Here is a 13,420-nt window from a genome sequence, read left to right on the forward strand (position 1 = left end):
TTCCACTAAGTGACATTCAAACAATTGCGTGGCGAATTAAAAACTCATAAAAATATGTTTTTGTTATTGAAAGTGATAGGATGGTCCGGTAACTGGTATGATTGGGTCCAAGAATTTATATGCAACACTTGCGGTAATGACTGCCGTTCAACGATATGTTTAGATGATTTTGGATTTTGTTAACGTATTTTTGAAATATTATTTTAATGAAAAGATCAAAAATTTGTATAAGAAGCAAAAGAGCTTAGTGAATTGTGTATAGAATTTTAATATTTTATTCAGAAAAGTGTACTTTTTTAAGGAAAAGAGGATGGCAAAATGTTATGGAACTTTAATAGAAAGTTGAAAGTTGAAGTATGAAAAACTAATACTGAAAGACATCAGTGAACTTCAAAATTTTCGAAAAGGCCCGACATATTCCTAACAAGGCCAAAGAATACCCCAAAACTCGGTGATTTGCGAAAAATTCAGAAACGTCCCGAAAAGTTCCAGATAAAATATTAAGAATTATGAAAAGTTCCCAAAAAACATGCCATAAGTCAAAAAAAAAAATTTAAAAACTCTCCTAAAATTCCTAAACGTTTCAAAAAATTAATAAATTTTCCAAAAATCATTATACCTAGATACATATGTAACAGCAAGCCAAACAATTTTTTTTTAAATCACTAAAATTTCCAAACATTCGAGAAAAATCCAAGAAAAATAATGCCAAAAAAGTCCGTCCGTCTGTGCACACGATAACTCGAGTAAAAATTGAGATTTCTTAACGAAACTTGGTACGTGGACTTCTTTTGGGCATAGGACGGACGGTATTGAAAATGGGCGAAATCGGACAATAACCACGCCTACCTCCCATATAAAGGTAATTTTCAGAAATACGAAAAGTGCGATATTTTAGTACATACTGAAGATAATTCACTCAAAATTGATATTTACAATGAGTTTTAGACGAAAAATAAGAATATTAAAAAATTTTGGCAAATGGGCGTAGCCACGCCTACTTATGGTTACATGTGTATATCTTGGTAACCGCTGCACCAATTTCTTCCAAACTTGGCACAGTTGTTGGTCCTGCTACAGCATACCAAATGGCCGAAAATTTTTAAAATCGGACAATAACCACGCCCACATCCCATATAACGGTAATTTAGAAAAATCCGAAATCCTCGATAAATCAGTAAATATTAAAGCTAATTTATTCAAAATTGATGGTTGCAACAATTTTTTACCAAGAAATACGCTTATGATACAATTTTAGAAAATGGGCGTGGCACCGCCTACTTATGATCACATATATGTATATCGGTAACCGTTCTACCAATTTGTACCAAACTCGGTGTGGTTTTTGTGCTTGCCACATAAAATCAAAGCGTTGAAAATTATTGAAATCGGACTAAAATTACGACCGCTTTTCATCTAACGGTATATTTCAGAAATGCTTGAAACTGCAATATTTCGAAATTTAAGGACGCTAATTTACTTAAAATTTATACACCCCGGCTTATCGTGTAGCGGTAGCTTTCGGAAAGGTGGAAAACATATATTTAATAATTGCGCCGGGTATTTAATGTTCGGCTCCCCCCGAACTTAGACTTTCTTACTTGTTTTAAGCTGAACTAGTCCTAAAGTAGACCGGAATTGAACACGAACCAGTGTGAACTGGGCCCGCCCTAGTGCCGAATTGATTAAAAACTAGCGCCACACTGGTCTCGAAATAGTCGTGAACGGGACCGATAAAATTTCTTCTGACCCAAAATAAAGGTATTCGAAGACTTAAAAAAAAATGTTACTCGCTGATAATAGTTATGAAAAGACTTTTTCAATATAAGTCTCAAAAGTTATCCATGATTTATTAAATTTAACACATACATAACTATTATAAAATGATTTTAAAATTCTTAAGAAAATTTGTATGACCTTTTCAGAACTCCACCACGAAATAATTATTATCATAGGCTGATGCGACTAAATCCACCAACAAAATTCAGCTATTATTGTGTCATGAGATTAATTTACAAGCAAGCTTCGCAAGCTGTTGAAACCGTTCAATTTGTTCGTATGATTCAGTCGGTAACTCTTGTCTGATAAATTGTAGATGAGGATGTAAGTAGTGAATTTTTAGCGACATGATCACTGCAATGATCGAACACATCTCCATCAATTCAGATTGCATATCTAATGTAATTTCAAATATGTATGCACGTACATAAGGGTTGTACAAAAAAGTACTTAAAGTCGGAATTTTAATACTCTCACTCCCTCGTATTCTTCTATTCTGAAAAATTGTACTCCTATTTTTTATTTTTTTTTAAATCAAAGAATATTTAGAGGTCGCTTAAAGCGCATAAAGTTTTCCATGTATTTTATATGTTTTTCGATCAGAAAACTTTATTTCTCTACAGGAGACTTCCAAGTCAAAATAGAACCTAAGCCGTGTCATAGTTGTTCATACTTTTCCTTTTTCTGAAGAGTTGCTCTGCAAATAACTTGTAGTAGAAAACTGCTCTGAAAGAGCTCAATTTTGCGCGGTTATAGCTTTAAAAGCGAGCTAACTTTTCAAAACCTTCTTAGGGTTTTCTTATCCTAGCCCAGCGCTATCGAACTACGTTAGTCGTTTCCCCGTTAGATTACATGATCCCAAAATTGTTGCACACTGTTATACAAAAGTGAAAAATAAAGTAAAAAATTATATCTACTACCACCACTGCAAAAAAAAATAAAAGTAAAACATAAATCACTGCGAATAAAAATTCATAAAACCAGCAGCGTAAAATACCAGTGGCAAATTAATTGCATTTTTTTTAGTTTGCAAAGCTTATGACTTTACTTCGCAGTAACAGAGTTATGACTACGATTGCTGGATGCCTGATGGTGATATTGTTGTTGCTATAGTTATAGCAATTGAATTAAGTAGAGCACTCTTGCAGGTATGAAGTAGTGATATAAAGATTTTCTCTAAGAGGAATTGACGCTGCTGCTTTTAAACGAATAACTACTATCAGCTCCAAGGCTGACCGGTAGATTAAAGCAAATGCTTATAAACGCAAGCGACTGGAAATATCTACGGAGAAATAATTACGCTTGCAGCTATTGTATGTAACTACATACATCCACAGATGGATTTTATGTACATAAATAGTAGAAAACAAGTAAGAAAGTCTAAGTTCGGGCGGAGCCGAAAATTAAATACCCGGCGCAAGTATTGAATATATGTTTTTTCACCTTTCCGAAATCTTCCGCTAGATGGTAAGCCGGGGTGCATAAATTTTGAGTAAATTAGCGTACTTCAATTTCGAGATATTGAAGTTTCAAGAATTTCTGAAATATACCGTTATATAAGAAGCGGCCGTTATTTTAGTCCGATTTCAATAATTTTCAACGTTTTGCTTATATGTGGCAAGCACAATAACCACACCGAGTTTGGTACAAATTGGTAGAACGGTTACCGATATACTTATATGAGATCATAAGTGGGCGGTGCCACGCCCATTTTCCAAAGTTTTACCATAATCGTATTTCTTGGTAAAGAATTGTTGCAAGCATCAATTTTGAATAAATTAGCTTCAATATTTACTGATTTATCGAAGATTTTGTATTTCTCTAAATTACCGTTATATGGGATTTTCCAAAAATTTATAATATTATTATTTTTCGTCTGATAGTTATTGTAAATATCAATTTTGAGTGAATTATCTTCAGTAGTTAATAAAATATCGCAGTTTTCGTATTTCTGGAAATTACCGTTATATGGGAAGTGGGCGTGGTTAAAGTCCGATTTCGCCCATTTTCAATACCAACCTACCTTGGATTAGGGGAAACCTACTTACCAAATTTCGTTGAGATATCTCTATTTTTGCTCGAGTTATCGTGTACACGGACGGACGGACAGACGGACAGACGGACAGACAGGCATGGCTTAATCGATTTCTTTTTTCATCCTGATCAATTATGTATACATTTGTCTATATCTATCTCGATTCGTTTTGGCTGTTACATACAACCGTTATGTGAACAAAATTAATATATCCTTGTGCACAAGTGCGCTCGGGTATAAAAAGTTGAACTGAAGATTTTTTATTGTGGGTTATTGTGGACAAAATAGAAATATAAAACTCTGCAGCTACAGATTGATTCACTTGAAAAATATGTAAACGCAGATATTTATGATTTTCGAGATAAAAAAGAAAGTTATTGACTGACATTGATTATTGATATCTTGTGCAGAAATGAGAAATGGCGTTTTTGATTTTCGACATTTGGCAGATGTATATGCTTTTAAAAGGCGCACAAATCCAAAGAGTTGTGTGAATTGAGGCGTTTTTATTGCACGAAATAGGCTTTCATATACATACATATGCATTTATCAACTTATTAAAAACCTATCTGTGCAGGAGGATAGTAGAGGAGGCAGCTCAAAAGAAGCCAAACCTATTAAAAGACGAATTAAACGGCAACCAGTGTCCGTTTAAGGGCACGCCAGAAGCTTCCAAATATGCTTGTGAGATATGCAAAACAAGCAAACTGTTGGCTTTGCCGCTTACTGTCTGCATAAAAATATTCTCTCAATGCGACAATAATGAGTATTTATGTAGAAAAATATCTGCAGAATTCAGGCTTGTTTATAAGTTCAGCGCAATAAATCAGCATATTGAAAGTGAAACTGCGTTGAGCAATGCGGAAATAATTAAAAAACGCATAAAAGTCTGATGGGTATTAAAGTTAAATTAATTAACAACAGCTATCTCTTTCCATTTCCCCTTTTCACTCTCTCTCATTTCAATAAAATCTACTTTAACAACTTGAAAGCCAGACACACTAAGTGAGTCGTTGAATGTATGCATATATATATATATATATATATATATATATATATATATATGTATGCATGGCCAACTTGACCCGGATACAATATTGCGATACACAGTTGAGCCAAAGGTGCTTGCATGTAGATTTAAACTTACTTTCAATTGCATACACACGTAAGTACGCATGCGTTTTAGTGTGCGTTGGTGTATTTAAATGAACATGTACATATGTACGTATTTAACCGCTACGAAGTTTTCAATTAAGAAGAAGAAGAAATTTACATTCATGGCTTTAGGTGTGCAGTAGTGAGCAAGAAAAATGCAAATTCAAGTAAAAAAAAAAAAAAGATTTTTGAGACAAATGCTATTGTGATTGAAAGAAGTCTGATGTGATGTGGTGATCTGCCAAATACCAGCTATAACTTCTACTATGTTAGGTTAGGTTAGGTTAAGCGGTCAGCTCAGAGAAGAGTTCACTCGAAGGGCACAAAAGGTACATTGCAATGCCCAGCCGGTGTAACCCAATGCATATCAGTACATGTCTTTGAACCATTTTGATTCTCTGGCAAATCCTGGCCGTCCCTCCAATGGAGCTTTCCCCAAGGTATCCAGGCTCTCGAAGAAATGGTCCCCAAGAAACTTGCAGTGCTGGACACTCGCAATCTATCTGCTTGTATTCTATCTCCTCCTCATCCAAATATGGCGGCCACATGGCCAATGGTCCAGTGTCTCATAAGTATTCCTGTGAGAAGCTTAACGTTTGGTTTTGACAGCCTTAATAAACTCCCTGTTCTGCGTTCGTCGCGTCGAACCCAGAGCGAGCACGATACTATGCAGGTGTGCAGATATTCTCACCGCCTGTTGGTGGCTGTCCTGGTAACTCTCTCGACTTCTGAAGAGAAATAACGCAGGGGAAGTTAAACGATCTGGTTTGCTTCCCCAAGCCACATACCAGATCCCATTCTAACACATTCGTCCACTTCCTCATTTCCCGGGACACCACTATGTCCTGGGACCCTGTAAAGATTGATTATGTGTTGCTGTGTAGAGCTTTCAGGGAACTTTGGCATTCCTTAACAGAAAATGTGTATCCATATGCCATTCGATCATTCTTCCAAATGCTTTTTCCAGATATATAAAAACGTAGCTTAACTTATTTGATGACAGTTTGTTCGTATCCATATTCTTGTAACTTCGGCTGCTAATATGTCGAACGGTATCATACCAGCAATTACCATCGCTGCTGCGTTACAATTAAAATAAGAGCAGAGCATGTAAATCTACCAGCCTTACTCCTGCACGAATCAAAAGGCCGAAGACTCATTTAATCGAGCTGATTGAGCCAAGCTTCTTAATTTCTCAACGCACATAGTGTTCTTGGAATTTTCGTCTGTTTTCTTTGACATATATATGTATGTATCTAGTGTTCCGTGTTGATATGGAGGCAACCCAACCACTTTGAAAACTATAAACTGAGCTGTGATTATCTTCTCCAATAGTTTGGTCATATTTAATTTTGAAAAGACAGATTGGGCGGTATGAGCCAGGCCCTCATACAAGTTTTCATGGTTTGGTAGTTTTTAGAATAAGCTTTTGCTTCTTGCAACGATATGATACTTATATGATACTTTTGTAAAAAGTGTCACCAATTGAATTTTGCTCAGAAACTAAAGTTTTCGCTTCAATTTTATTACTCGCCTAACAAAAGTTGTCAAGCGAATATTGTTGGAATTAATTATTACACGACGGAGTAAAAGAAGCTTGTAAGCAGCTCATTACATATAAACATACAAATATAAGTACATATACTTTGAAATTGTTACATTAAATTAAGCTATATGTAAATCGAGCGCATACTCGCGAAAATGCAATTTTACAAATTTATATACATATATACATACATATGTAATAAGTCGATACACACATGGCGTGCACACATGTCCACTTAATGTTGGCTTGGTTTATAATATCCGTATGAATGTGTATGCATGTGTTTATGCACGCGTGAGTATTCACAAGCGAAATTTACTTCTTGGTTGAATTGTACCCTCGATACATATGTATGAGTATATGCATACGTATATGCACATCCATATGCACATGTAAACATGCAAACACATACGTCCAAATACATATACAGATGCATCTCACGTGTGCGACTATACACATATGTACCCTTCCTTATCTTCAGTACTATTGTTTCCTTACCAGGGTGAGGTATAGATACATATATATTTGTGAATTCCTTGCATGCGTGTGTGTGCATGCTTACCTGCATCCCTTTGAGTTGTGTACGTGTCTGCGCATTTCTGAGTAGATTTAATATTTGCGTAGGTTATTTAAATTCATTCGTGCACCACAAAGAATTGGGATTCTGTGGTCGCGTCAATGGCCACAAAGCATTTTCGAAACGCGGAAATTAAATTGCTTTTCACGAATGCATATGACGGCGTTGTGAGATTTGGTGAAGTTGACAGAAGCCAAAGCGTAGCGATTTTAAAACTATATTGTTTTTTTTTTTTTAAACTATAGTTTCAGTAGAATAACTGCATTATATGACTACCAAGGGTTCTAGTTATTCCTTAGGGTGGCTAAATTGAAGCCTTATAAAAACCCTGAAGAAATTTTTGTCGTTTTAAGTTTTTACAAGATAAAATTTATATAAAAAATCGTCGATAATAAATATCTTGCGCCTTTGGAAATGCAAATGAGTAAATGCGTATGAGTAAAATTTTCCATGTTAAAGTTTGAATTTTATTTTTTCATTCGCAATGCAAACTTATAGGGCAATTCTGGCCAAAATAGTAAAAAGCCTTTCGTTAGACAAATGAAGGACTGATGGCAAAATAGTTCGAAAGACTTTTGTTATTCTGGCAAAGAAGACTTATAGAAAAAAGCGCCATCATTCACCACTCGTGGTGTAAAGCTATTCTGAGAGAAAGCCCTTGTAAGTAAAGCACAGGCGTGCCACACGAAAGATCGGAGTTCGAGTCTCGGGTAGCAATTTTTTTGTTATATTTCTTTTATTTAAAATACCCTTCATTTTTAAATAATTATTTTTTTTTTTTATCTTTTAAATATTGTTGTTTTAAGAAAGTTATTTTATGCATTTTTCCCTTTTTAAATAAATTCTTTTACTTAATTTAATTTTACTTTATGTTTAGATGGTAATGTTTTAAAAAGATTTTCTTTAAATTTCATTTAATTTTTAGGAACTTATTTTATAACTTTTTTGCTGTCTTATTTTTTTCAGTTTAATTTTCTTTTTATTTTTAGATTTTATATTATAAAAGAAAAATATATATTTAACTTAATTTTATTTTTAGAAATTATTTAATTAATTTTTTCCTTTTTCAATTTAATTTGTTTTTCGATTGTTAATTTCGTTTTCTTTTAATTTTTAGGTTTTATTTTTTTTTTAACAAATTTTTAAGATCATATTTTATTTGTTTGTCTTTTTAATTTTCATTTATTTTAACTTAAAGATTAAAAAAAGTTTTTTTTTTTTGATTTAAATTTTAGATTTTGAATCAAGTTTATTTAAATTTGTTGGAATTGTGCCGAGAGTTTTGGAGTTGCCGAACCTAATATCTAAAGAACTAATATTTAAAGAACTACAGAGCGTATGAGTAATATTGCATTCATGATACTATGTTTATATCACTGGAAAAAATCATAATTATTTTTCCAATAACTAAGGGAAGTTTTTAGATAGAATATTCATATTATAGGCAATGAAAGTTGGCACCAAATACAATGAAGTTTCAAAAGTGTGTCACCAAATTAACAAAAATGGCGGCAAATTATTTTGTAAATTTTGAAATTTTAAGATTTTTTCATTTTAAAAGTTAAAGATACTGCAAAGTGTTATAAATACATCATGAAAATAACCTTTTTGTCTAAAAAAAACTAATCTAGAGTAATAAAACTAGTGTGCCACCAAAGAAAAAGGAACTACATTGATTATAAGATGATGATATTTAAGTTGCAAAAGAAAAATTCCAATTTCACATCTGAAATTCATTCTTAAATTGTTATATAAATGAGGAAATAAATATATATCTTCGCGAAGAATGTTGCAGGAAAATATTCTACGGAATAATTTAATTACTTTTAAATAACAAGACTTTTAAAGTCACGCGTGCGAGTTAATGTATAGTTGGTTGTGTATGGTGCTATGGGGCGTATTCGTTACATAGAGTGGCGGTCAAGAATGGATGAATGGTGTTTCGTATTTAATGTTTCCAATGTGTTTCAATCTAAAATTTTTTTGATATTTTTTTTATAAAAACATGGTTCATGCTTTAACAAAAACCATAAAATAACACTTTATACAGAATTAGACAAATTTCGCAAATTTTTACCCAAGTTTTGAGCTTTTTAACCAGAATTTTTTTAAAATTTTTTGGGTATGCAGTTAACAGGACTATAAAATTTTAGTAAAACTATCGCAAGTTTTGTTTTGCTGACGGCTTTTGCGGTTTGTTTCATATAAATAGCGAAATTTATCAAACTGGCGTTGATTTTTTGCATATTTTGCGCATATTCTTCCACAAAAATTCATGTTTATATGGAAAAAGTGCAAACCACCGTCAACCAAAAAAAAAGAATTATTAAAAATCAATGCGATTTTTAGCCGCTCAAAACTTCCACTTATCTTACTAAAATTTTAAAATCCAGTTAACTGCATACCCAAAAATTTAAAAAAATTCTGGATAAAAAGTTCAAAGTTTGGATAAAAATTTGTGGAATTTTTCTATATTTTGTAAAAAGTTTTAAAATGTGAAACATTATAAATTTAAAAAACGAAAAACCATTCATACACTTTTGACCGTCACTGTACATGCCGGTAGGCACACCAGCACAAGTTGTTATTTTGACTTTTTTAAGTATTTATTTTTTAAGTTTAAATCTTGTTCGTTATGCGAAACTCAAGATAATACACTGTCTAAGCTAAGTGCGCCACCATGTTGCAAGTAGTGAATAGCTATTACTTAGATAGAAAAACTGCCTTTGTGTAGGTATGTAGATACATACAAATATATGTAAGTAAGTATCTATCGGCGTAGTTGCATGAAGACGCAAAAATGTATGGAACAAAGTAAAACCTTGCGACAAATGGAATTGGTTTAAGCAGACAGGCAAATAAAGTCAAAACACTGTAATTAGTGCATACATAGTATCGAATCGTAGAAAAAAATACTGGTATTGAGAGAGAAATGCACTTGTGCTTTCTGGGCAGATCGATAGTCACTTTATTGCTTGATAATTATTCCTATCAGGATTGAAATGAATGCAAACACAGGTGAAGATAAGTGAAAGACTGCAGGCGTATGCATTTCATCATACGAATGTTAGTACAATTATACATAAGTGTTTGCACATTAGGGTGGTCCAAAAACAGTAAAGTCGGAATTGCAATGCTTTCATACCCTAGGATTGTTATATATCGAAAATAAGTATACTCATATTTTTTTATCTTCAAATCAAAAAATATCTAGAGGTTGCTCAAAGCGCTCAAAGTTTTCCATGTATTTTTATATGCGTAAAATAAAATTTTTCGTAGAAATGGTATAGAATTCTGGAAAATCAATATTTTTTCATCGGAAAACCCTCGTTCTCTTCAGGATACTTTCAGTATTAATACCCAATTGCTTATTTAACCATTTTTTAATACTAGCGATTTTTTATTGGTCGCCCCATTGCATTTTTCGGTGTTTGTTGTTGGGGTTTTAGCGGACTTATAAATTATAGTTGCGATGAAAAAATGGTTAAATAAACAATTGGGTATTATTATTGGGAATCTCCTGCAGATAAGCAGAGTTTTCTGTTAAAAAAACGTATTGATTTTTAATTATTCTATAGCATTTCTACAAAAAGCTGTTTTTTCCTCATATAAAATACACGGAAAACTTTATGCACTTTGAGCGACTTTTAAATATTTTTTGATTTCAAAATAAAAAAAAATAAGGGCATATGTTTTTTTCTTTAGTATAGAACAATCCTAGGGGGTGAGAGCATAAAAATTCCGACTTTACTTTTTCACATGCATTTTTGGACCACCCTAATGCATATATTTATGTACATACATAAGCTCGCCGTAGTACTCAAAGGCATGTGTAAACATATATGTATGTAAATTTAAATACTTGTTTGCCGACTGCAATAAGCTTCTATTGAGTAGATATACTTCCCGCAAATTGAGCGCAGACCGAAGAGCACTTACTGTTTCAACACATACATATGTAAGTACAGGCACGCAGTTACATAAATCCACATGTATGTATGCATGTCTGCACATTTACCTGTATGCTAGTCTGCTTGTCTATAGTTATGCACTTATGTACATACACTCCAATTCATATACGTTTCCAGCAAGAAATGGCAACTCTCTCAATTCCACATATTTAAACGTAGAATTGATCGAGCGGTTGAATTGCATTCATTCCACGCACTTACCTCTTCCACCACTCATCATATTCATTTGCACTGCATTGCGTTTTCAGTTTGCCTTTTCTTTAACATTTGTATTTAATTTTTTGCTCTTTCTACTCATACATATATACTACATACGTATGATTATAAAGAGTGTCTTAATTGGCGCATGTGCAGCAAAATGCACATGAAATGAAACGCTATGAAAAGGTAAAAACACAAATTGAAATTACTTAAGAACGCATATATGTAATTAAGCTTTGATGCTGATATGAAGGAGATACGGAGTATGCAAATAGGCGTAAAATAACTTGTAAATAAACAACGGAACATGGTTGTGCGAAATTAAATGCCTTTATAAGTTTAAATATTTAGTATAGAGTAAAACTAAAATCCGATTGAAAACTTTCTCCTAACCGTTTCAGACCATAGCACTGTACGTAATTTGACCAATTTTTGTGGTAAAAATTAATTATGACCAAACAAGTAGATTGGTAGTAGTAGATAATAAGAAACTTGATTGGCAAATCACTAGCTTAGGGTGAAAAGTTGCTATGTCCACTTAAAAAAAAATCATATTTTGATATAAAAATCTAACGAAATTAAAAGTAAAATTGTGTTGCTAGCCTCATGTTGCCAACATGTTGCAAGCCTTTTCACAACGTGAACAGAATACTACTTTGCTAAGGAAATGTGGTGGAATTTCACAGAAAGAAATTTTGTGTGCAATTTGACAGCTTTTTCACGTGAAGCCGGAATAGAATACTATGTATTCAATGAACGGCAAATTAGCTTATTTCAAATGAGGGACTGAAAATTCGTTATGGAAAAATAATACGAAATGTTTTAATAAATATCAAAACCTTCTGATTAGTATGGAGTCTTGTGTTGCATAAAAGTTTTGCGAAATACTTAAAGCAAATGGCTTTAAGAAGTTTTCTCCTTCTTCTTCTGTAAAATTTGTAAAAGTGCACTTAGCAACTTTTCCTGCTAAGCTAGCGATATGGTTTGCCGTGTTAAAAAATAAATAAAAAAGTAAGTGCGCCTGGGCCACACTGGAGAAGTGAAACTTACGTTGCATACATATATATTTTGTGTCATAACCAATATACATATATACATGTGTACATACATACATACATCTGCTTTTGCTTACGGTTATATTTTTTGTCTTTTTTCTCTGTTCGTTCTAATTACATTTAAACTATTCTGTTTTCCATTATCTTAATTTTTATCTTTATACTCTATCGATAACAAGATCGACAGTAACATCCAATAAAATATCGATATCAAAATCGATACAAATTTCGATAGCGAAAACGAGAATAATATTAGTAGCAAAATCTATTAGAAACTCGAAAAGAATACCCATAATAAAATCGATAAAAATATCGATAACAAAATCGATAAAAATATCCATAACAAAATCGATAAATATCGATAAAAAAATCGATAAACATCGACAACAAAATCGATAAATATCGATAACAAAATCAATAAATATCGATAACCAAATCGAAAAATATCGATAGCAAAATCGACTAATATCGATAACAAAATCGATAAATATCGATAACAATGTCGATAAATATCGATAACAAAATCGCTAAAAATATCGATAACAAAATCGATAAAAATATCGCTAAAAAATTTTTAAAAATATCGATAAAAATATCGATACCAAAATCGATAAATATCCATAAAAATATGGATAACAAAATCGATAAAAAATATCACTAACAAAACAGTTAAAAATATCGATTACAAAATCGATAGCAAATCGATAAATATATCTATAACAAAATCGATACAAATGTCGATAACAAAACCGAAAAAATATCGATTATTTTGTCGATAAGTCCCGAGAATTCCGAAAATTTCTAAAATGCCAAAATAATTCCCAGATTGAGTCTCTCTGTCTCTCTCTATATCCTTTCCTCTTAAATTACCTTTATTTTAATCTTTCTTTCCCCATCTTCATCTTTACTTTTACCGGTATCCTCATCTTCCTGTCTGTCTTTACTTTTATGTTTATCATTTTCTTCAACTACATATATTCCCCTTCACGTTTGCCCTTAAATATATAAGTAAAGTGTTTAATTTTACTTTGGTTTTCTTTTTTGCCTTTTATATTTACGCATCTTTGTTTTTATACCCGAGCGCACTTGTGCACAAGGGTA

At 32.5% G+C, this 13,420-nt stretch overlaps 1 protein-coding gene across 1 annotated transcript in view; it reads right to left on the reverse strand.

Annotated features, from left to right (window-relative positions):
• Positions 1–5,634: 5,634 nt before the first annotated feature.
• The window catches only part of LOC118736408, a 117,379-nt gene continuing 109,593 nt past the window's right edge, over positions 5,635–13,420 (reverse strand). Inside the window, exons 5-6 of the mRNA XM_036466501.1 lie at positions 5,758–5,822; positions 5,635–5,697 (exon numbers count right to left, since the gene is read on the reverse strand). Of these exons, the coding sequence (XP_036322394.1) occupies positions 5,635–5,697; positions 5,758–5,822 (128 nt within the window). The remainder of the gene's footprint in view (positions 5,698–5,757; positions 5,823–13,420) is intronic.

This window comes from Rhagoletis pomonella, unplaced genomic scaffold (genome assembly GCF_013731165.1).
Source record: "Rhagoletis pomonella isolate Grant_MI unplaced genomic scaffold, Rhpom_1.0 Rhpom_scaffold_00003, whole genome shotgun sequence".
NCBI lineage: Eukaryota > Metazoa > Arthropoda > Insecta > Diptera > Tephritidae > Rhagoletis > Rhagoletis pomonella.